Source organism: Tyto alba, unplaced genomic scaffold (genome assembly GCF_018691265.1).
Source record: "Tyto alba isolate M040663 unplaced genomic scaffold, T.alba_DEE_v4.0 Super-Scaffold_1, whole genome shotgun sequence".
Taxonomy (NCBI): Eukaryota; Metazoa; Chordata; class Aves; order Strigiformes; family Tytonidae; genus Tyto; species Tyto alba.
The window spans coordinates 36,533,224-36,558,303 of NW_024881261.1; the positions used below are offsets into that span (position 1 = coordinate 36,533,224).

Below are 25,080 nucleotides of genomic sequence, written 5' to 3' on the forward strand. Positions count from 1 at the left end.
ATACTGTTTAGGAAAGCAATAAGAAACTTGCATTGCAAAATTAAACAGAACATCTCAGAGAGATATAGTAACATGCAAAGGAATTAATCAACGAGCTTATGTATGTAGCTTTTTTTTTAAGTACTCGCTGATATAGATGCTCAGAAACTAGTAAAGAAAACAACTTCAGTAGTAATTCATTATTTGCACCTTCAAATCTTAAAATCCTCACTGCTGTCACTTCATCTTTTTACCTTGAAGGGTTTATGTCCTTTAGAGAATTTCTCTGGTGACTTCTCTTTTATGACCCATTCTTAAAAGTCATCAGCATTTTTAATGTCACTCAGGTTACACTCACGCCTGACACTATGTCATCCTTCCCTGGCAGGTTGATGATAAACATGGGAAGACATTAAAGTCAAGATATTCAAAAGCAGCACTGCTAACTTGAAGAAAAATTCAAGAAGGTAGGCAGTTTTTTGTTGTTGAGGACGCTTGTTTTTATAAAGATATTTAAAATCTAAATTATCAAGGCTAAAGTTAGGCAATTTATTCTCATGGCAATTGTCACTGAAAATATTGCTTTCAGTGCTCTTAAAATGCTGATGTACATCAAGCTCTGTTTTGAGACAGTTGTGCAAATTATCCTGAAGTGTCATGCCTCTGGGCTATAGGCATCAGAATTTTTTTTTTTTTTTCACTTTATACTTGCTTCTGGTCTTTATTAGTTACTGATCCAAAGTAACATTTGAGTTGCCTGTTTATTTGCCTCAAAGCGTATCCAAAACCTCTAGAAGTACAGAACTTTACCCACATGAGACTCAGGAATTCAAGGAACTTTTTTTCTTCTTCTGCAACAGAAATTACAGACTGCAAAATGGAAATACTCGAGGAAATCTCAATTCTTTGCCAGTGTGGCATCTTAAGCTCTTTTTATCTCTGTCAGCAAGGAGACAGGACAGCGCTGCTTCCTGAGGCGAGAGGAGCTAGGAGCCAAGGGTGAGCACAGCATGGGCAGTACCTGCACCTGCGGGGCACAGTCCTGCAGCAGGACAGGTAGAGAGGGGTGCTGAGAACAGGCTCCATCCACAGTCACAAAGCACATCGAGGGTCCACCCAGAGAAGCAAGTAAGGAACAGCAGCAGATAAAGGCCCAAAACAAAGCTGGAGACAAATCTGAGATTCATCTAGCAACTAGGTCCAGATAAGAAACAGAGCCAGGACTCAAAACAAGCACATCTGTAACAGAGTTTTACCAAGGAGCAATTGTCTGGCCAGGCCTGAGCTTAAATGGAGCTCCAGGCCCATGGACCCTTGTGTGGGTGAAGGCCCCAGGTGAAGCTGGTCAGGGCCATTTAACACCCGTTGGCACCCTCAGGACCCTGACAGCTCCTTCATGTAGCGTGGCAATGGTGTCTTTAAGGAACAGAAATACTTGCCTCACCAAAGCCAGTGAGTCTGCAAATATAGTGGTGCCAAATTTCTCTAGCTAAGCAGGCCTCTTCCTTTCTTTTGGGTGCACGTCATGCCCTCTGGTATCGCATGGCTTACTGCAAATGTGCAGTAGACTTGAAGCATCCAAAACTGCCAGGTTGCTGTGTGCAAATTTAGCCATGTCTTCCCAGATGTAGTGTTTACTGGCTAGGAATGACACAGCCACTCTGCACTCATGCTTTACATTGTTCATGCAGTGAAGTAAGGGCCAAAATTTCAAATAAAAAAAAAAATGAAACTGGGGACAAACTGCTGTTCACCGCAGGTCAGGAACATCAGATAGGAAATATTTAGAATAAATTCAATGGGCCTGTATAATGGGCATCAGAAGATAAAATCATAGTCCCTTCTGGCCTTACTTCATGTCAAATAGTATTAACGCTTAAAATATCTGTGTTCAGCATGCTTACAAATGTTAACTTACTTTCAGCGCCAATCAGCCAGGTAGATACTATCTACAGAACCAGGGCCAAGAAACACTAAATGAGGAAGTCATTGTCAAAACCACAATTAGAATTCAAGAGTTTCTGCATTAAACCCGTGTTGTTCAAGACTTTTCTCTTTCAGATACTGCCAACTAACAATGCTGTGGGTGATTTATCTGATCATCGGTATTACAAATACAAAGGCATTAGCAGTGGTTGGCTTGTGTTCAGCTGGGTTCGCAGGCACAGCACCACAGCAGTGCAGCATCAGACCTTCCTAGGTCTCGCCTGCTCTGGGAGCAGGCTGGTCACTTTGTCACACTGGAGTGTGGGCTAATAAACGGGAGGGAGGCTTTGCAAGGCAGGTGCTTTGATCCAGACTTTGTAGCTGCACAAGGAGACAGGTCTAATGTCTCAGCATCATGTTTCCACTACAAGGGAAGCAGGTCTAGCCAAAATAGGCCTGCTTAGATCCGATCTTTCCCTTACAAAGCAGCACAGGTGTCTTTGCAGTGTAATTCCCAGAGCTTTTGGTTTGTGGAGGGCTTAACTTAGGTTCAGCATCGGTGACATGTCTAACATTCCCTAGCCTGGACTGACACCGTGCCTGTTGCAGAGGTCTGATCCAGATGACTTTGGGAGACTGATATAGGGACAACATACCTGAAATGTTCTGTTTCCAGGGTCAGAGCCCTGTGGACACTAACAGGCTTTAATGGACCTGAGCAGCTCCTGGGGCCTCCACCCACCTCCTCTGCCCATGGGCCCAGGAGCTCTATTTTAAGCTCAGCCCTGGCTGACCTATAGGTCTTGTTGAGTTAGAGCTCGGCCCTGGCCCTATTTAGTCACCATGGACCCTACTCAGTATCTACTTGGATTGTGTCTATCTTTGCTCACCAGACCTGCTTTTGACCTGCACGTTGACTTCTTAGTTCAACCTCAGGCCTGTCTTATCTCCTGGAAGCTGATTTATTAACTGGATTCCTGGCTGTGGATACCGCTCCTCGTCCTGTCCTCTTTGCCTTGTGTGTGTATGGTGGGGCTGGGTGCTGGCTAGGGAGGTCTTTGTGCTGCTGGCTGTTGTGGGCGCAACAAACCCCTCATGGCTCAATACTCACCACAGACTTACACTTCACCAGAGCTACCTGCAGTGCAGAACTACTTATGGGTTTATGCACTGTGTTCTTTGGTACTGTGTTGTCCAGTTATATTAATTCTGCAGGTACGTAGCAATTTGCATGTTATTTTGGATAAAAGCACGGGGATGGTGGCACTGTGTCAGATCAGAGGTTTGCCGGCTTAAAACTTTACCCCTGACAGTAGCCAGTAGCACATACATAGGGAAGAAAGCTTGAGTAGCATACGGGCTGTTTCCTCATCACACTCCTCTAGCTTCAGGTAATGTATAGCTAAAATATTACTATTGTGTTAAGTAGCTTTTGGTTAAACTTTCTTGTGTTATTTTTGCTTTAAAGAAATTTAACCTGTGAAGTTTTCAGCATCTACGATGTACTGTAGCAGTGAGTTCCATGGTTGGACATGCTGCATGGAGAAATAGCTGTCATCTGTTTGATAAACTGATATCTTCTACTTCGGAGAAACAGTAAGTGTTCACTCTCCAGTAACACTTTCCATGCTGCTCTTGTTTTTATAATATACTGGTTGGCATTGCACTCAGATTGCCTTCTATCCAAGGTGAAAATATTGATGTATTTAGCTGCTCATTGTGCTTTTGGCCACCCTTGCTACATTGCTCTGGGCCTTTAAGTTCCGCTTTGCACCTTTTAAGCAGACTGGAACTGCATGTTATATTCAAGATGTAAGCAATCGATCTGGACTAAACAATGATGGTGTAGTGATGCTTCCTGTTCTGTTCTCCTTTTGTAATGATTCCTAACAGTCCACTTGAGCACACAGAACAGGATCACAAAAGTATCTGTCACAAGATTTCTATTTTGAATGGTGGTAGCTAATTCAGGGGCTGTAATTTCCATGTTCCCCACCACGTGCTTCACTTTGCATTTTAGTGAAAGGGTTTCATCCACCATTTTGTTGCCCTGCCAGTCATTACTGTGAGATCTTTCTCCAAATGTTTATACTCAGCTTGCCTTGGTAGGCTGAGTACCTTAGTGTAACCAGGAGAGGTTGTCACCTGGTGCTACTCACTTCCTAGGGTATATATATTAGTGTTGAAAAAGACCATAAGCATATACGTCTGTGGCTGTGAAAATGAACAGCTGTTAATTCCTGTTTGTTTCCCAGCCTTTGGCATGTTTTTAATAGAGCTGTGATTGTACATGTTGGTGTTTGGGTGCTCCTATTAACCTGTTTATTCTAACCAAGGCGGAGCCTTCCTTGCTTGTTGTTTTCTTCCAAGTCACTTGTCTTGCTCTGGATTTTGTTCAAGCCCACAACTTCCAACTTTACTACCATTTTCCAAGGAATATACTCATGTGGGGCTTTATCATGAAGTTCCTTCTACTTACTTTCGCTCTGTGCAGCAATGAGAGAGCAATAGTTCTTTTACTTCTCAGATCATCTATTATTTTATCTTATAAAAATAGCTTCTGTTAGCTCTTCTTTTATCACAGCAGGTCTTTGGAATGACAGAAGTCTTGATTTCTAGCTCTCTAGAAAAGCAAGCTGTCAGATTGAGGAGATGATATGGTTACACCCAGCAAAGAGGATTCATGTATGTTGCTAAAATTACCTGCCACTGAGAGCTGATGGGGCAAATGTTCAAAATTCAGGTGTATGTGTTGTTGGGTTCACCTTGTTGCATCTGAAATGTCTGTGAGCTTGGCTGAGATTCACCAACTGTTCTTTTTACACTTAAAGGGAATAAAGGGGAGGAAAGAGGAGGATGGAGGTATGAACTGGTGATGGGCTACCTCCCTGCCAGCACTGAACTGCAGCAGTAATGAGCTGTGCAGGTCTGTACCGCTGCTGCTCCTTTCCCACATGTCAACTAAAATAGTTAGAAAAACACTGGCATTTAAAAGCATCTTTATAGGAATGGATGTGGACAGTACGGCTCTCTTGCGTGCGGTAGAAAAGCCTCTCTGCCAGCTTGTATTTGAATGGGGTGGTTCACGCTGGAAGTGCTTTATACTGTAACAGTTAGAGATTTAATAATAATGAAGCTTTTTTTTTTTTTTTTTTTTTTGAAAAGTACTGCTGGGCTATATTGTTTCATAGGTCCCATTCCCAACATCTGTTTTCCAGTCTGAAGAGACGTTAGACTTGGTGGCCTGCTTTCCACTCTGACAAAGGCTGTAGCGATAATGAGGCGTGTGAGAAGGCTGGACTGACTCTTCCTCTTACTATAACATTTTGCTCAGCCGCTTCCCTCTGGAAAGGAGCAGCAAATATCATCAGCGGTTCTTAATGGATGAGGTGGGGGGATGGGGAGAAAAAGGCTTTATTTTTTTTTTCCCCCTCCTTCTTCCTTGCGGGAGAGGAGAGGGCGGCTCAGCAGCTCTTCCTCCTCTCAGCCAGCATCTTCCCCGTGCTTCTGAGCGTGTTTCCTCCACTCGTGGGACGCCGGTGTTTGAGGGTCCTCTTGGATGGCACGTGTGAGGGGATGGGGCTTTGGCTCCCGGCGAACCCTTCACGGCTGACCAGACTTTCCCTCTTCCAGCCTTAAAAAAAAAAAGATGATTTCGGAGGGTGTCACCTCCGTTGCCGAGCGGGAGGTATGCGGCGTCAAACCGCAGCCTCGGCGAGTAACGGAGTCATTTGCCTTTTCTCTTATTGCCGTCATTTTCTTTATTTTTGTTGTTGGTAAATAAATCCGCGGCGTTACCAGCCTGCCACGGCGCTTGCAGCTCCCCGGGGCGTGGAGGGGGGGGGCTGGAAAACCGGGGCGGGACCGCCGCCACCCCTCGCTGTCCCCGCCACCGGCCGGGTCTCCGGGGGGGGGGGTGTGGGGTGTGGGGGTGGTGTATGCGTGGAGGGGGGGATGTGGTGGTGGGGGGGCGGCGAATCCCGCTCCAGCCGCGGGGATCCAGGGCGCGTTTTGCCGCCTGCCGGGAGGGCTCGGTGCGGCGAGCGCCCCGCCGAGCCGCCCCCTCCCCGCTCCCCCCCGGAGGGTCCGGCCAGGGGCGACGTGCGCCGCCGCCGAGACCACGTTTCGCGGCCCGGGGCTCCCACTCCCGCGCCTGGGGCTCGTCGCGCCATGGGAGCCGCCCGCCCGCGGGGGCCCGGGCCGTGAACCGCGCCTCGTCCCGTTTCCCCCCCCCCCCCCCCCTTCCCCTTTCCCCTTCCCCGTCCCCCTCCTTTCCGAGCACCGAGCCATGCCAGCATCGCCCCTTCCCGAGAGCTGCGGGCCGGCCGCGCCGCAGCCCTGGTACGTGCGTGGGACGGGGCTGCTACGGGCGTGGGGGGGGGTCGGACACGGGACGGAGACCTCTACTTTCAAACTCCCCCCCCCCCTCTTATTTTCCCACCCTCCCCTTTTTTTTTTTTTTTAAAGCCATCTCCCTCCCCCCCCCCCCCCCCCCCCCTTCCTCTCTCGCTTAGCCGCTTGGCTCGTTGCAAAGTTGAGTGGAGTGGGTGGAGTGGGGAGATTGGGGGGGTGGGTTGTACCCCCGCGGCCGAGCTGGGAGCCCCACGGGTCGGGCTGTTTGGAGGCGAGTGGGAAAGGCGGGCGGGCAGGCTGGGGGGGGGTGGCGGGGGGGGTTTATTCAAATGCAAAACGCAGTTTGTTGGCCGAAAGAGCGAAAAAGTCCGGTCTCCCTGGCTGTGCTGGAGCGTGTTTGCGCTGCAGCGGCCAGAGCCTGCCTGGAAAAACCCGCCAGGCGAGAGAAACTGCCTGCAGCCTCCGCGGAGGGCAGGGAACAATTAAAGGGACCCTGCCCGGCAGCCGGGGCCCCCGGCCAGCCGGAAAACCCCCCGCAGCCACCCCCTTCCCCCCCTCCCCCCCCCCCCAAAAAAAAACCAACCCCGGCGCGCAAGGGCCGTGCAGCAGCAGCATCGCTCTGGGGGTGCGTGTCTGTGGAGGGGAGCATCCCCGGGGGCTGCTCCCCGCCTTTGCCGCGGGAGCAACTGGGTGCTGCGGGTGCCTGGGGCCGACCCCATTGTTTGCAGCCCCGGGGAGGGCTCCTGGGTTTGGGGGGGGGGGGGTACGGTCAGCGGCGGGGCTGGGCCACGAGGAGCCGCTGCCTTCTCCCCCCCCCCCCCCCCCCCCAAGGCGGGCTCTGCCTGCCCCTTCCCTTCCCCCCCCTCGTCGGGGTCCGCCTGCCTGCGCTGGAGGAGCCGGAGCCCGGCGGGGCTGGAGCCCCGGAGGTGCCTCTCCAGCTGCTCCTGGAGCTGGAGGGGCGAGGCGGGGGGAGAAGTGGTGGCCTTGTCGCGACAGGAGGTTTGGTGCTGGCAGAGCTGGTCCCTGCCCCGCGGTGGGATGGAGCCAGGGGAGAAGGATTACGGTTCGCCGAACGGGCTGGGTAAGGAAAAAGGAGCAGGCCTTGCTGGGAGGCAGGACCAGCTAACCTTCCAAAGGTAGGGCTGCTAACGCCCGAGGAACACACTGGATTCGCAGAGGGACCGGGCGCAGGGATAGTCGAAGGAGTCACGCCAAGCGTGTCCCCCACCCGGCCAGCCTATCCTGTGGCAGGCACCCCAAAGATGCTTGGAGAGCAGCGTAGCTCGCATCACTCGCCTCTCGGCCCACGTAGCGGTGCTGAGATGCTGCTGCTTTAAGGAGGAGAGGGGAGCATGCGAGTAGGCATCTCGGAGCAGGGCGTGAGCACACCCACGTCGGTGCACACCCTCTCGAGTGGGGCTGTGAGACGTGGCCCCTGTGAAGCAGCCGGTCAGGGCGGCTGCACCAGTGTGGATCCCGGCCCGAGAGCTCTCTTTCTACAAGTGTTAGGAATGGTGAAACTGGGCAGAGATGCGCTCGGAGCCTTAGATATTTAAACGGGAGCAAGCAGACTTCTAGGGCAAAGGTGTCTCTTTAAATTTTAAAGCTAATCGGGAAAGCTGTGAAAATAATAATACTGCTAGTGAAAAAAAAAAAAAAATAAAAATCTTCCAAATAGTAGCTCTTCCCAGCTGTGCTCAGTACTGTTTTTAAGGTACTCTTGTGGAGAGGCAAACGGCTATTCTGTGCAGTAATCACCTTGTTTTCATTAATGTCAGCCAACATGAATTAGGAGTAGAGATTGAATCCAGAAAACTTAGCTTTTATTGTTGGTCTGGGCAAAATTGGGCAGGTAGCCTGGTCGACCCTGAGCGTAAAGGAGAAGGCTGGCTTGTGCTGTTCAGAAGCAGTTTCTCCGGCAGCACAAGGGTGGGTGGTGGTTGAGGCTCAGTCCTTTTGGCCAAGAGGAGTTGGTTGTGCTTGGAGGAGACGAGGGCGGGCTGGGTTGCACAAAGCAGGTAATCAGGGAAGAATTCCAGGTGAGACACATACCAAGGAACTTTCTGATATTTATGGTTTCAGTAAGAGCCAAGACTTCACTGTGTAATAATTCAAAATCCCCTCTGATAGTGTTTTATTATGGCTGGTGTGCTACCCTTGGTTGTTAAAGCTGGCCTAAGCATTTCCATCCTGCTTTCTGTTTTCAGTTACTTACATTTCAAAACACCTTTCAGGCTGAAATTTTCCAGGCTTAATCTTTGCCTGAAGGTTCTTCCCTCCACCTCCCCCTTATTTTAATTGAGTTTAAGATAAGGTGATTCACTTAGTGTTTTTTTTTTTTTCTTTGTTAAGAAAAGGCAAAACCCCTGAAGAATTATAGTGTCAAAAAGAAATGCAGTGTTTGAAACAGCATAAAGGCAGAATTAGAGGGAAGTATGATTAGCTGAGGAGTTTTATTTGTTTTGCTTGTTTTTTTTAATATTCAGAAGTACCTGGAATGTTCTGGTGGAATGGGCTTTCATTTGGTGAACCCTTAGAAATTACTTGGTATCTTTTTACTTTTTAGCATTCCTCCTGTTAAAGTTGGTATTTGGCTGCATTTAAAGGGAGCCCCGTGCTCCTGCCTGAGCTGGAGGGAGGATACTTGCACATGCGGCGTGAGTCTTCACAATGGATTTCTGATGCCAGTTGTTTGTCTGAGGCTTAATCTGGTTTTGTGGTTGAAGCATGTGTGGTTCCTTGCCACACTTTTTTCTTTTTTAAATCATTCTAATAGAGCTTTCCCTAAGTCAGGCAGGCTTTTTTTTTTTTTTTTTTTTCCTGGTACTTTTTTGTTTTTAATTGCTGTTTCACTCACTGTGCAAGCTCCAAGGTGCATGAAATCATGACATTGCAAAATGCTAAACATGGACATCTCTTGGTGAATTCATTGAGAGTGCCCTATTTCACAGCAGTCTTCGGCTCCCCACGCAGCGGAGGGAAGTGGGACGTGGTGGCACTCTCCTGCCTGATCCAGGCTTAGCCTCCAAGCGCCAAGGTGGTCTTCCAGGGCCAGCCAGGACAAAAATTTAGGCCTTGGTGCTTGATCTGCTTAACATCTTCTTGTGTTACTGATGTCAGTGGGAAAAGGATTATGATTTGAGCGTACGCCTTTGTCTGTCAGAAGCTGAGGTGGCGTCCTGCAGTGCCCGTCCCAGATTTGCAGTTATGCTACTGGAAATTGTTGATTTAAGTCAAGGTTTAATATGTGTGGATAAAACATGCCTGACTGCCTTAAGAGTGGCAAAGTCCTGTGAAGTAAACCTGGAAGTGTATAGGTAGTAAAGTGGAAAGCAATATTCTTGAATGGCATGTGAGATTATAGAAACACCACCTGAACCAGGACTGTGGGAGGAGAGGTCTGGGGGGGCTGTGGGGTGGTGAGTGAGGGGGGATCCTCTGCAGAGGGAGTTTGGGGAAGCCTCTTTGCAAGACTGTGTATGAAGTAACTCAAGGTACTGAGCAGGCAGATGAGAAGTTTCATTTTTATTTCGTAGCCAAAACCAAATTGGTACTCAAGGATTAAAGAAGGGGGGAAAGGGAAAATTAAAGCTAATTCCCTCCTCCTAACCCATTTCCCTTCTTTTCAAATACAAAGTGCTGTACAGAACAATCAGTAGACGAAGGGAATTAGGCAAGATTGAAAAGCAGGTTGACACTGATGCAGCTGGGAGGAATATGCAGGTGATATGCGGTGAAAAAACCTTTTGCACCTAACGTGAGGGTCAGATTTTCTAATGTCTGTCTTATCTGGTGTCTCTTGCATCTTTCTCTAGAGCATTTACTGCCAGCAGATGAGATGCTTTTCAATTCAAAGTTGTAGATCTGAGTTTGTGTGACAACTTTGAAGTCAAATTATGGCCCTTATTGCTTGGGACCTGCCTCTTATTAAGGAGCTTTTATGAAAGCTTCCAGATCTTGTTTCCCCACTGGGGCCAACCTCAAGTGACTTTTTAAAAGATACCTAAGCACTGAAACAAAATGTATTTAATTAGTGCATCTGACTAGTGAAATCAGGCTCAACTAGTTCTAGCTGTTATTTTTCTTCCCCCCCCCCCCCCATGCAGCTGTGTTTGTTCAGGGGTCACTTGCCTTTCTTTCATGATGCCATAAAAAAACCTGCCACCATTTTATGAGAACACATCTTTTAATCTCTTCCCCCCCCCCCCCATCTTTCAGCAAGAATCAAGTTACAGAACAGAATCTTGATGGACACCACCTCTAAAAGGAAAACTTGCTTTATTTTTTTTACCCTTTTGTGTAAAGGGAAAGCAAATACGATAAAGCAGGAGGGGCTTGGGGGTTGGGTGTTTATTTTGTTTGTTCTTGTTTTGTTTTGTTTTTCTTTTCTGGAGTCATTCCAGCAGTATGGGGTTAAATTCCCCAATTACTTTGTAGGCAAAATTGTCATTATGATTATTTGGAATTTTGACCAAGAGGGACTAGAAGATTTAGCCCTTGATTAGCTATTTAGCAGTATTTGTTGAGGATTATAGCAGTCAGTGGTATTGCTCCAGATTTATTACTGTGAATGAGCAAAAATTAAGCAACGGGCCTTAAAACCAGCTTTCAGCTTTGCACATGAATTAGAAGAGATAAGTCAGCTCAAGTAACAGATGGCTTGGGGATGCACTGTTATTATCTAGGGCAGTTCCCTGCAAACCCTCCTGCACCTATTACGAGTTTAACTTCACAGAGATGCCTGTCCTCTGCTCTCAGGGAGGGCCTGGTATGTCCCACCTGGCTTGACTTTCAGAAGAGAGCAGTAAAGTAAGTTTGTTTCTCTCCAGGATGATGGAAAACTGCCAAATTATACTGCCCCATGAGGCTGATGTTTGATAATCCTGCTAAGTCCGCATAGATATTTTGGAAATACAGTTAATTTCTTGCTATGAAATGTGACTGATGTGATAGAGCCACTTGTTGTTCTTAAGAAGTGACACAAGACAATTTACAACTGCTGCAGGCATCAAGAAAGTCATTGCCAGTGCGTTAAATGGAAAAGGGAAGGTGAAATATTTCCTAGTGTTGCAGAAAACAAAACTTGAGTACTGAGTCTGTAGCTACCTAATATTTTGGTGTTACATGTGGAAGAGTAAACAAAGAAATAACACTGTAACTTAGTTTTCTTAGGCACTTTATTTTAAAAGTGTTAGACAGTTTTTGTCTAGTGGTTAAGGTTGTTGTGGCAGGCTAGTATTCACCAAGACACTGGGCTTTCTTTAGGGGAAGCAAAAAATCTCTTGCTGTCAGGCTGTTCTCTCAAGAGCTTATGGTCACGTTGGTGCTCAGAGTCCCAGACAAATATAACTGAAGTCAAGTACTAATTGAAGAAAAAAAAGAATTTTCCTTTAGGCATGGAAACAAAATGGATAAAACTGTTGCTGTTCCTGTGCCCCTGTATTGTCATCTTGGAGCAAGATAAATACTAGCAGCCTCTGCCATCTTCTTTAACACAGCGTTTAAATGCCAGTCAGTTTCCTACAAATACCAGCATTCTTTGTTTATCAAGCAAAAGGCAAGTCTTCAACCATTAGATGTTCATAGCCTCTCATTTTGGCCATGAAAAGAAGCAACACTTTGGCTTTGATACTTTTCTACATTCTTGCCAAACAGGTATGTTTTTCTGTACTAAAAGAAAAAAAATCAAAACAAAACAAAAGAACAAAAAACCAACACAAACCAGAATGGTTTTGCTGCTTCAGTCCTGGAACAACCATGTTGTAATTTCTAAATGCAGGTAAAGACATATTATCATATAAGCATAATGATGATTTAAAAAAAAAAATACCAAGTTGTTATAAATGAAGCTTCTAATTGATGATTTTGATTATCGTGCTTCCCAAATTTCTACGACAGCAGTGGCAGCTGCTTATGTAGAGAAGTAGTGTCAGCAAAGAATTATACACATTCAGTATCTTCAAAAACCCAGTCTCTGTTTCCACTCCAGATCTCCTGTATTCTTTCATCATTCTGCTCCTGTCTCACGGCTGATAAAGAGAAGCAGCTATCTCTTCTGTCCCCCTCCTGATTCACACATTCCCATGTTGCCTGGCCCTTCTTGTTTGCTTGCTTTCTTCCTTGCTCTCCTGGCTTTAGCCCCTGAAAGTAGCTCGCATTTCCTCTCCTGCCACTGTTATGTAGCACCGGCTGCTAATGGCTACAGATATGCTGCCTGCTGCTTGCTTCCCACTGGTTTTGCAGCCCTCTAGGCTATCCTTTGGAATGAGGAGCCCAGTCTCGGTCAAAAGCCACAAGAAACCAGAGGAAGCTTTTTGCAGGCTGCCAACAGCTATTTTGTAGAGCTGCTGAAGTGATGCCGATGCCCTCTTTGATTCACAGAGTGACTAGTAGTGGCCATGTCCCCCTTCCCCCATGTATCTCCAGAGAAGGGGAGGAGGAGGAAGGTTTTAGGATTACCTTCCTTTCAGCTTCGTATTTATTTTGCTATTTCAGTGTCTGACCCAACTTTCATAGAGCGCTTCCACAGGAGCTGTTCAGGTCGCTTCTTCTGTGGCCTTTGAAGCATTACCCACAATTATAAACAAATACACGTGTCTTCTTAGTTCCTCCAGGTTGGATGTTTTGCTGTGATGGAGGCGGGATACTGTTAACTTGTTTATTGTGTGTTTGATGGGCATTATTTGCTGATCTGACCTTAGAAGTGCGTTTAGCCTTGTCTTGGTACAGCAGTGCTGGCTCTCAAATGGTATTTGAGTGTGTGGAAAACCTGCTGTCTCGGTAATAATGTAATAATAGTAATAACAGTAGTAATGTATGTAATATGAAGATGTGATACAGGATAATCACATCATGCTTAGGTAACACACTTGGTTTATATGTTGTAGCAGACAGGATCAGTCAGCTTACTGCTACCGAATAAACGAGAGCTAGGCTTCACAATGGTTTAAATAAGCTGTTTGGAAAGAGTTTGGGGAGTTACTGTTAGCCCTGGTAGGTACCATGGCCCCTGGGCAGGCTGCTCAGGGCCGAAACAGTCGGAAACGAGCTTGCTGCCGGCGTGCAGGTTTGGGGAGCGGCGGGAGCTGGTGGTGCCGCGCAGAGCCCGTGCGTGTTGGCTCTGCTCGGCCATCCCCTTCGGCAGGCTAACGGGCTTCTCTTGGTGCCGCGCGGCGCTGTTTGGTGCAGGTGGTTGAATGCTTTCTGCACCCCTTGCGCTGGAGATGGGTTTTTGTGGCCTGTTCTGCTCGTGGAGCCTGCTCTTCACGTGCCCTGTACCTTCCTTTGCCCTACGCCAGCGCGAGCTGGCCGGTGTGGTACCGTTAAACATTTTTGAGGTGTTAAGTAGACCGGGTCGCACCAGCGTAGCTCTCCCCACCTCCAGCAGAGCTCAGACCAGGCTGTGGGTAAGCGCAGCCTCCATAAGCTCACCCGGCTGGCTTCAAGGTGGGGTTGAGGGCATGGGAAGGAGAGTGCACTCTGCCTCACCAGCCTTTTGAGGTGGTCATGGTGGTGGTGTCAGGAGCTCGGTAGCACCCTTCTTCCCTTTTCTACTTCTTTTAGAAGCCAGGATTGGCTTTTTTTTCTTAATCTTCCCTTAGAGGTCAGGATTTTAGACATCAACCCCGTGCTTTTTATTCTTCCTTTTCTTTCCCTCTTCCCATCAGTGAGGTGCAGGTTGTCCGGTAGGTGACTTGGTTTCGGCTTAAGGAATTCAAATGAACAATGATGAAGGGAAGGCACCCTTCTGCCTGAGACCACAGAGCCTCTTGCTCTGCCTGCCCCCATTTTTAGGATGCCCTTGTCTACTCATCTGATCTATTCAAACAGCTAAATAAAGCTTTATAAACATTCCACAGGTGCTTGTGAGAATTGCTTTACATTTAAAAAACCCCAACCCAATCTAAAGAAAATAGCTTTGGAGCGTGAAAAATCTGTTGTATCTTGAGATGACTGAATTGTATTTGGGGAGTTGCATCACAGTTGTATTTGGGGACAAAAGCTTAGGACACACGTGTGGTATTTTGTTGAAGGCAAATATATCAGTAATCGTAATGATGAAGCAGAGACAACTGCCTGCATGATACGTCATGTAGCTAGACAGGACAGAATCAAGGCTTGCAGTGTAATACAGTGTGGTATGTTATTCCGGGAGATAATGCTGGGAAAGGCAATTCCTGCCTGGTCCAGTTCCCCTTTAACACCACAAGTTAGTTGTCTTTGGGGAGGTAGTAACTTCTCCTATTTTACCTGGGGTTGCACCATGGTGGGAAGCCGATGGATGGCAAAAGGAGGAGAGATGCCATGGTGGTGGTGTATGAGTGCACACATCCCCAGTAGACTCAGCTTTGTTCTTTTTTCCTGAATGTCCTTACAGTGGTAAATCAGCTGTTGAACATAAAGCTATGGGCATAAACTTTACCTGTTGGTACTCAAGGGAAGGGGTGGTTAATGAACTGATAATAAGGTTGAGAAAATTCAAACTTCTTGTAACTGACGTGAAACAGTCAATATGTGGTGTTGCCTGGTCATTTGAGCTCCCTTGGCTTCTTTGTTTGTGTTACTAAGCTGTCAGTTTTGCAGTATGCTAATATTTTCAAAGCTTTAGTGTTAATTGAACATAACATCCAATACCAGTATTTTTCATTCTACCTGTGTATTTTTAAATATTAAAAAATGGTCAGTTTAATACATGTGCACCCTTCGTTAATTGGAATTATATTAATGCTGTTTTATATCTTCTTCTATTCCAGAGTTAATGCTGTATCACCACAGAGAGCAGCAATGGGAGTGTGCAGTTTTCTAGTGAAAAATTCTCTCAAGAGCTCATGATTTTTTTCCATCTCTCCTCTTAACATTTCTACTACTCCGCAGACATGGCTCACCACGCGAGGCCTTCCAGATTGGTCAAAAAGGAAGAGTTAGGCAAAAGGAAAACTAACCAGGGCAAAAAGAAATCTAGCCAAGTGAGAAAGAAAACCACAAAGACTTCCACAAAAGCTGTTAGTTCTGGAAAAGGCAAAAAGCCAGCGCAAGAAAAAGATGTTAAGAAAAAACAGCAAGAAAAGAAACCAATCATGAGCTCTTCAGGTAGACTTCTCAGGAGCAGTGTAACCAGAACCTTGTCTGGAGCATCTTGGGTGAGTTTGGAGAAAGCTGACAATATCCTCTTTCATAACCAGGATTCTTTCAACTTCAATGGCTTTACAATGTCTCTCCGTAACCGATCATTCTCCCGTAGATTGTCCCAAACTCCAACAATTGCAAAACCCAGGAAAGCTGCAGCGCAAAAAAGGCTAGAAACAAAGGAAAAACATGAACAAGAAGCCCTGTCAGTAGTAGAAGAAAAAAACACTGAAGCAGGCGAAAGAGGTTTGAAACAAGATTTAGCACAAGATGAGTTGGCTCCTCTGCCTGCAGAAGATGTTCCATGTAGTGCAGGCGAAGAGCCTGCTTCCACGTGTGCCAGTCAAGAGACAGAGGTGGAAATACCTGAAATAAATGATCCCAGTCCAAGCGATCAGGTAACCGATGACAATACAGAAGCATCAGAGGTGGAATGCAAGCACGAAGACCTGCCCTGTGAGCAGACACCCAGCGATCTCGATACGGGTAGTTCGGCTGAAGCGTTTGTTGAAGATGCTGCGCTTGTGCTTCCGTCTTCTCCTTCTGACCCCGTAACCGCCTCTGAATTGAACTTGAAGGTGTGTGCAGAGACTCCCTTCGATCTGGTTCCTAACAGTCAAGAACCTGACCCCAGTTCTGTCGATACCTCAGGCCTCAGCTCAGCAGTACTGTTAGAAGAGTCGGTCCCGCTTGCCAAATCCCACATCGAAGCAGAGTCGGACCTGGTGCTACCTAGTGAAGAACAAGACTCAAATGCTGCACCTATAGTTACCTCTGAGTTTAACTCACCAGAACATTTATTAGAAGATGCAAGCTCACTTGCAGAGTCCTGCTTGAAGGCAGGCTGGGATTTAGAGTCTGGGAATAAAGACGTTGGTTCAAATTCCAGCTCTGTAGCTGCCACTGAATCGAATTTGCTTTTACATTTTGAAGGTGCAAGCTCACTTGCAGAATCCCCCATGAGACTGGTTGTGGATTTTGTACCCATTCACAAAGAACTTGACTCAAATTTGGATTTGAGCTGTACGAGAGAGAATTCAGAATCCTACTCAAAACCCATATTTACAGTATGTGAACCAGTTTCCAATACCTCTATAAACAATATTGAAGTGGAGGACATTGAACAGCTTGTTAAATGTATAGATGCAGAGACATTAATTTTGAATTCAGGTTATGTCCCCACTTTATCTCCAGATTTAGAAAAAAGCACAGTTGATAAAATCTCTGGTGAAAGCTCCGGACGGTTCTCTGAAGGTTTTGTTCCGGAGTTGCCTTCAAGCATGGAAATCTCTGTTCTTGCCTCAGAAAAAGCCATAAATGCAGATTTGCCAGCTGACTCAAGACTGCAGCATAATGATTATTCATCACAGCTGGGAAGTGTCGGAGTAAGCTTGAATTTGGTTCAGGGCAACGTGAGCGACAGCACTGAAGCAGTTGAGGCCTCGGGGCCATCCTCTCTTAAAAATCCAGCTGGTGATTACCCTGTTCCATATTCATCTCTGTTCCCTATGCTAGAGAAAAAGAAACGAAGGCGTTGTGGAGTCTGTGAGCCCTGTCTGCGGAAAACAAATTGTGAAGAGTGCAGCTGTTGCAGGAAACGCAAAACTAGTCACCGGATATGTAAAAAGAGAAAATGTGAAGAACTGAAAAAGCCACCACCGCCAATCATGCTACCTTTTGAGGTAAGCCAAAGAAGTTGCAGATTAAGTCACTCTTTCGAGGCTTGAGGTACATCTTAAAATTCTGCAAAGGGAAATGCTGGTCAATGTACAGCTTTAGAGAGCTTAGGGTTACTGTTGGAGCTAACAGGTTGTATGGTAACTTTCTCTTGTCATCCCTAGAGGTGTAGATTAAAGTGAGCTGGAGTTTTTCTTGTTCCTGCTGTGTAAATGCCTAAAATCAGAGGTAAGTATGGCTTTAACTCTTGCGTTCCAGATATTGGCATATTGGCCGAAGCAAGGAATTGATTGAGGGCATGAAGACATGAGAAAGATTTAAGTGCAAGAGGTGGGGCGGGGGACACAATGAGGGTAGTCTTAGGAGACTGTGAACTGTTAGGGAGTGTGTCTGTATTTCAAAATACTTAAGGTTAAAAAGCAAAGGAAGGCAGGCTGCTTGCTCTTTAATTCGGTTAAAGTAATTTGCTTGTGATGACAGATTTAGTGGAAATAAATTTATAAACTTCAGGACCAAATTGTAGCTGCATTTTCCCCTTTCACATCTCTCTGCCTTTCTAATTGTCTACTCTTCTGTTTCTCTCATTTCACTTCTCCTGCCTGTCTCCCTTTGTCTTTCACCACATCCCCCACACATACTTTCTTTTTCTGTGTTTCCTACTCATTCTTCTGATCCATCAGCCTTTTATAACCCAGGTCATTACTTTTGGAACAAAGAGGAGGGGAAAAGACAGTCTGTATGCCCCTGTGATAACAGCACTGGCCTTCTGAGAGATTTCAGTTCAAGATCAGGCTTTAAATCAGGTAAGTAGGGAGTTGAACGTAGATTTCCCACATCCCAACTGAATTCCCTGACCCCTGGGCTGCAGAGTTAGCCTCTGCGCTGCCACGTCCTGCTGGAAGTGTTCTGCTTCGTGTGATCCAGTAGTACCTGAGCCGCGGAGGAGGAGACGCTGTCTCGGTAGTCAAGGCACTGGGACATTTGCTTTGGGATGTGGGAAACTGAGGTTCAAGTCTCTGCACCAGTGTGGGCTCTGAGTGGGGCAGTTCACGCTGGCGAGAATGCACCTGCAGAACCTTCCTCGATAGCAGTTTCATTCAAATGGTGTGTTCTTACAGCAGGTAGAAATTCCCGTCAGCTGCTGAGATCTCAGGACACCTCCTGTTTTCACTGCTCTGTCCCGTGCCTACCAGGGTTTGCAGAGAAGTCCGTTCTGTTTTTAAGGCGGGCAAGCAGAAAGAAAAGTCCTGTAGCAGTAAGGGAGTATGATATATTCCCCTTTGTGGGGGAAGTATATTTTAAGTTACAATGTTTAGGGAAGTGGGTTTAAACAGCTTGGCTCAGAGTTTGTTCAAAAACTCCTCTGTGTCTCAACTGCTCCTAAATGCTTTTTATTAAAAAAAAAAAAAAAAAAAAAAAAAGACAGGAGGGACAGCTATAATATGACTTAGGATGTATATATTAAAATAAGAAAGGTGATGGAGACTGATGCTGACTTTTTACAGCAAAAAAAGTAGCGATATTACATCTTTTTGTGTATTTATTCAGGAGGATTGTAGAAGCTCATGAGAGCGAATTGGTGGAGCTGAGGTAGGAAGTGAGCTAAAAGCCATGTTTTAAAAAGGATTTTGGCAGGGTTGGTGAAAGGAAGCACTCCAGCTTTTCTGTAAACCTTTGTTTTCCAGGCTAAACACACTTCTTGTTGCTCAGGCTGACCTTCTCCTTGCAGATTAGCTTTGCCCCTTCACCTTTGTCCTCTCTGGGTGCTCCTTTTGTTTTCTTTGTAGAGAGATTCCTTGTTTTTATCCTTTTCTTTGGTAGCTTTGTTTTTGGTGTGCTTTTATTTTATTAAACTGGTCACATATTGTACAATGCATTTAGAGCCGCACCAGAGGCCTCCTTCATTCCTCGTTAAATTTTGTATGAAGTTTCAGAGTACTGCATGGAGGAAATGAAGTATTCCTGACATTTAAGAACATGTCAGGTATTTTCTTATAAAATTGTATTAGAATGAAACTTGGTGCCTTTTCAGATACTCCTTGAACCAAGCCTTGCCTCATTTGTAATCTCCAGAAACCCTGCTCTGGGAAAACGAAAGAGGAAAGTATTTCTACAAGGTAGATAGGTTACGAGAGCTCTTTAAAGTTATTGAGATACAGGGGGAAGCGTTGGGGGATGGGAAACACTACATCCCTCTGTTCAGCAGCTCTCCTTTAGATAAGGTGGTAGCACTCCCGAAGGGAATCCCATTGCATTTTCCCAAACTGGTAGGACCTGGACTGCAACAGCTGGGACTTCTATGACAGTAACGTGTTTCACATAGAGGGCAGCTGGGGAAAACCCAAAACTGTAGGTCTCTGTCCATGGTATAGAAAATGAACATAGTAATTAACAGAAATGAGGTTGGCTTCAGCGCATTCCTTGTTCGGAAGAGTCATGCATCTCTCTCTCATGTTGGTGGAATGTAAGCATTTTTTGGAGGTGATTCACTGGGAGGAGGGTGTAGAGTATAGACATGCTCTGCATGAGCATGGTTTAAACGCTGGTGTTTTGCCTTAAAGGGATTTGTCTTCTCATTTGAACTAAATAATACAGAAGTCACTGTGGAGTCAGTGAGAGGTCTGTACATTAAATGGCTTAGGGTAGCCAGTGCAGGGGTTGGCAGTCCGTGCGTGCTGTCTGAAATAGAAAAAAATGTTGGTTTTCCTTAAGAACTTACGTGGATTTGCAATTAGAGGCAGTAAGGCCTGACTGGTAGAAGCAGCGAAGCGCGTATTCCAACACACGTGCCCATGTGTGCACAAACATTCAACCTTCGGAGAGTATCGGTTCCATGTTTGGAGCTGGAATTAGGTACGTTACTGTTACTTTCATTAATTTGCACATAATCCAGATAAAGATTTGAAAACTATATTGGGCTTGAAAAATATCACTTAAAAATAACATCCACATAAACCTTCAGTGATACTTTACCTTGCTGAATGTAATGGGTTTTGCAGGGACGTGACATCATGAAAGTCTGGATAAAGCATTGTGGGCTGTAGTTCACGGCCCCCAGGTGCAGCAATATTGTTCTATGTAATGACCCTTTTCCTGAGGGATTCACGCCGTGGCTGCTTGATTAGGAGCTGGTAAAGAAAAAATTCTAAAATATATAGGGGAAAAAAGTTTGGTTTTTTTTTTTTTTTTTTTTGGCTTCATGAATCTTTTGAAAGAGCAGCCCGGTAAATAAAAAGTGTAAGTAAGCTTTGAAAAGAAGAGAAAAAAGGCTTTATATTGGGTTACCTTCCCTCAGAATGAACCATGCGCAAACGCTTCACAGCAAAAAGAGGGTTTGACAAGCTTATGTGTGCAAGTAAGCTTTGAAAAGAAGAGAAAAAAGGCTTTTTATTGGGTTACCTTCCCTCAGAATGAACCATGCGCAAACGCTTCAGAGCGAAAAGAGGGTTTGACAAGCTTATGTGTGCACAGGAGTGTGATGCTTCCACATCTTTGTCTTGTCTTTCCAAGACTGCTGTTTTCTGAAATAGGATAGCAGTTACTGAAGGCTACTTCACAGCAATTTTCAACCAAAAAGCGTATTTCATTCTCAGAAGTGGTCTGCTTTACTGCCACTTCATCGTCGCGCGTGTCGAGGCTGTCTGGATGCGTCGCAGTGTGGGGCAAGGACTTCGCAGGCTTCCAAACCAGCATGTAGCTAAGGAAGGTGGTCCGTGACTTATTTTATTTTCTCCTTGGAAAAAAGGATTCCCGTTTTGCACAGGCAGGTGTTGCAGAGGTAGCAGCACACTCTGGGGATGAAAATGCTGCCTTCTGGGCGCTTGCAGTCACGGATGGAGCCGACTGTGGTGCGTGGTGTGCTGGGCTCTGGCTGAGGGGGCCAAGCTGAGAGGCTCAAGTTACTGAGGTGAACTTTGCAGGGTTTCAGAACATACCGCCAGAGCACCTTTTGCCCAAAAGGCCATAAACGTGCAGGGCTGCTGTAGAGCTGCTGGAAAACCGGTGGTTGCGGGGAGCCCTCATCTCCAAAGGCTCCCTGCTGCAAGGCTTGACAAGGTGCCTATGTTTTAGGGACCTACCGGGGCAGGGAGCCTTCTGAAAGCATCTCCTGGGCAGAGCTTTACTTTGTGTTAGGTAACAGACTGTGTTAGATTTAGTGGGACCTGGAGTCCAAGAACTGGAGAAAAAAATCAGGTCACTGAGTGTAAGGTCACTGAGTTGACCAAGGTGTCTTGAGACATCTTATTTAATAGCTGTAATGTGAGTAACATGGAAATATTAAATAACAATAAGGGCCTGCTTGCTTGTGGGTTTTTAACATGCTGCTGAAAACCCAGACGTATTTAAAAAGGATGCTGCAATTAGAGTTGGTTGGGAACTTTCCAGCAAGCCATTCCTTGAATGGAAAATGCTGATTTAACAGGAAGCTTTCACAGCTACTATCTGTCTTGATGCAGCAATTTTGGCGGGAAAGTTTCTCAAGGTTCCAAATTAAATTTCTGCCTATAACTTGAAAAGGACAGAGAATTATTAGAACAGCTTGGTGGTTAGAGCTTTTTGCCTGATGCAGACCAGGGGCTTGAACTTTGGTCTCTCACATCCCATCTGTCTTCTTGAATTTTTGAAAGGTTTGCTCTGCTTTGGAACATAACCAAGTGTCGAAATCTGAAAAAAATAAAAGCAAAATGGAATTCTTGTTTTCTAGCCAGACGTAGTTATAATCAAGAAGTTTAGACTTTGTGGTATTTATTTTACAATAGACTCCAGACATATTTAAGCCAGTTAAATTTTAAAAATGAGCATGCATAAAAGCACTCCTCTTGAACACGATACTTGAGAGTTTTGTAAGGGGGTAGCACGCGGGCTAGAGGAGTTTGGTAACATGTGTGGCAAAGATGAGTAAAGCTGTGTACAGTCTACCCCATGGATGCAGGGCAGGGAGTTGGAGTAGTGCAGTTTACACTTATTTTATGCGCGCACGCTCTGTGGGTGTGTAAAGTAATTACAGATCGCACCTCTGACTTTGTGATCCTGGGTGTGGGTTATAATGCAGCCTCAATTACAGGGGAATGGGTTGGTTAGAGGTCTAGTTATTTTCAGAGGATGCGTTTAAAAAGTTGCTTCTTCACTGCTCCATAGTTTCTGCGCCAGTTCTTGCAGCTTTGGCAGAGAAATTTTGATTTGAAGAGGTTTCCTTCCTTCCTTGTGTATGAGGACCCATCCTAATAGGAGGGGAAACTGTCTGAATAACAAGGAAACCTGAAAGTACCACCAAAGTGCTGTCCAGTGCACACAAGAAATCGGGAGCTAAATCAGAATACTGGGTCTTAGGTTTCTAAGCAAACAAAATAAATATTTAGGTATAGATATTTATTTATTTATTTATTTATTTTCCATGCGTGGCAAAGCATCTTAAGTGTCCAAAATTACAAAGAAGAATCACATCACCGGGTGTAGGTACCTCTCTTGTTTTTATTATGCTTAAAGACCCTTGCAGACTTGCGGGATTTTGGGGAAAACTTTTCAAATCAGTCCTTTCACCTGATCCTACATCTTATTTAATACAGTACTCTGGTGCCAACAAACGAGGAGCTTAAATACAAGGTAGCATCAGACAATAAAAACGGGCAAGAGCTTTCTCTGACTTAATTGACAGGCTGCAGAACGAGTTGTGCGTCCACATCTGAGCATTTGCACTCCTTAGCTGATTTGCACCAATAACCGGATGGGAATTACGCTTGTAATTTAGCAGTAGCTGAGGAAGAAAAGTTTTCAGTTGCGGTCTGTAGCTGCTGAAGAGGTGTTCTTACAGTTTTGTTTTTTTTTTTTTTATTCATGTGTAGCACGTAAGTCCACAGCCAACTTTTTGGTTTAGGTGTCAACTGCGAATTGTTTTGGTATCGGCTTCAGTGACCAGCGCTGCGTTGGGTAAAGAAGTTGTTATTTGGGTGCTGCCCGCGGTTGGCAAGTGCGTGAGCGACGCCGGAGGGCTGGGCGTGAAGACGTGTGGCAGAGCCGTGACCCCTCCCCTCTGGATGAACGTTTTCAGCGGGTGGAGGTGTGGGAAAAAAGATTCGCGTTTTGCGTTGACGCGGGTGGCGCGTTCACACGGCAATCGGCTTGCCGCAGACGCGTTTCTGTTGGGCGCTGCAGGAATAGGTGCAGCGGGGCCGTGGGTGTGAAGGGCAGGCTTGGGCTGCGCCTTCCCACCCCGTCCCCTTCCACAGATTTCCACGTTTCCCAGGACGATGCGGGGGTGCGTGGGGGGAGCGCCCTGCGTGGGCGCTTGGGGCGGAGAGGGAGGAAGCAGAAGGCCGCGTCCTCGCCTCGCCGCACACGCAGCAGAGCCGAACCGCGCGCACCCACGCACTAACCCACCCCCCGTAGCCGGCAGCGGTCCCGGGTGGGTGCCCCCGCTCCCCCCGGCTCCGCATCCGATTCCGTGCCGCTTCTTGCGGGCGGCCGCTGCGGCGCCCGCACAGGAGACCCCTTTGTTTGGGCAGGGCCGGCGCGCGTGCGCGTGGGGCGGGGCGGGAGCGTCGCGTCGCGTCGCGTCGCGGGGACGCCCCGCCGCCCCGCCCTGATTGGCTGGGGCCGGCCCGCCGCTCCTCGCGCCGGCGGGGAGGCGGGGGCGGCGCGCGGGGCTCGCGCCCGCGACGCCGCCTGGAGGAGGGCGCCCGCCGCTGCGGCAGGAAGCAAGATGGCGGCCCCGCGGGCGCCGCTGTGAGGAATGCGGGGCTCCGGGAGGGGGGGGGCGGCGGCGGGGCCTCTCCCCTCGGCCGTCTCCGGCGTCGCCGTGTGTCGGGGTGGCGGCGGAGGGGCCGCGTAAGAGCCTCCGTCAATCCCCTCTAAAGTGCCGCACGTAAAGCATTCCGGGTATTTTAAGAAATGTTGCAGTTTGGTAATAAAATCGGAGGTGCCTGCCTTTTGTGACCACAACTTATTCTGCAATTTGATGTTTTTTTAGGTTCTAACTGAAAACAAAAGACCTCAGAGGAGGAAGCAAAGAGTTTTAAAGGTAACCGATGATCGCTTTAATATTTATCCCCTCCCATTTTAAGCAGAATTTTCTTGTCATCTAGGTTAGGAGACCAAAGGGTTAATCCCCGGGAAGCGGCGCTTTCCAGCTATTCAGGAGATTAGCTAATTTTAAAAGCACAGAACATGTTCTTTTTTTCCTCTCTCTCTCCAGCATGTTGTATACATATTTGAATCTTTCTGCCCAAGTCTGCAGACCAAAAGTTTGCTTTCTGTTGCACTGCAGATTCACTTTAATTTCCTCTATTCCTAGTTTCATACTTCCAAAGGTAACAGTTGAATGTTGGTGGGTTTTTTAGCAGACAGATTTTATGGCATCTGAAATGGATTGTGGAAGGTCAGCGTTACAATGCAAACCAAATTAACAGAAGTGGAAATTTTATGCTTACGTTACTGTAGTTGTGATTTCCTTTTTTTTCTTTAAAGTTTAGGACACGTCAAGTGAAACTGAGGATTCTGTAAACTTACAACAGCCTTCAGTTTCACGTGGTAACGTGTTTCTTCAAGATTTTTAAGATGGCTATCTTTCATGATAACAAAAGATTGGTGTTTCAAATGGAAATGTTTTAGTTTTTGGAACAAAATACAGACTCACTACAATCATGGCTAGCTTATTTTTAATTTTTTTTTTAAAGTAACAGGTAGCACACAGGTACTGCATCTCTGAGTTAGTCTTTAGAACATTTTGAATAGGAATAAGTCATTCTGTTGTTGCAAACTTAACATGCTGGAGGATGGAGGGTGCAGGTAAAATGGGTGGTCTGTGTGAGATGAAGCTAAGGAAAATGAGAAAAAAAGACATCTTGTCAAACTTACTTTGTAGAACTGTTCTCCTCTACCAGCTGAATGTAATATAAGATGGTTTAGTATTGTTTCAGTACCTGAAAATTTCAGCAGTTATTGCACAGTGGATTTATTAAGTGCTGAATGCCTGTAGCGTAATTCTATTTGAAAACATCCCAATTTCTTTTCAGTTTTGTT

The 25,080-nt window shown here is 46.3% G+C and overlaps 1 protein-coding gene across 5 annotated transcripts in view; it reads left to right on the plus strand.

Annotated features, from left to right (window-relative positions):
- Positions 1–5,978: 5,978 nt before the first annotated feature.
- The window catches only part of TET1 (tet methylcytosine dioxygenase 1), a 73,202-nt gene continuing 54,100 nt past the window's right edge, over positions 5,979–25,080 (plus strand). For 3 of the 5 annotated variants that reach the window (XM_042791387.1, XM_042791392.1, XM_042791404.1), the window contains exons 1-3: positions 5,979–6,246; positions 15,012–17,066; positions 24,029–24,079. In XM_042791387.1, coding sequence (XP_042647321.1) covers positions 15,135–17,066; positions 24,029–24,079 — 1,983 coding nt within the window. In that variant the 5' untranslated portion in view covers positions 5,979–6,246; positions 15,012–15,134. The remainder of the gene's footprint in view (positions 6,247–15,011; positions 17,067–24,028; positions 24,080–25,080) is intronic. The other 2 variants (XM_042791399.1, XM_042791412.1) reach the window with 1 other exon arrangement.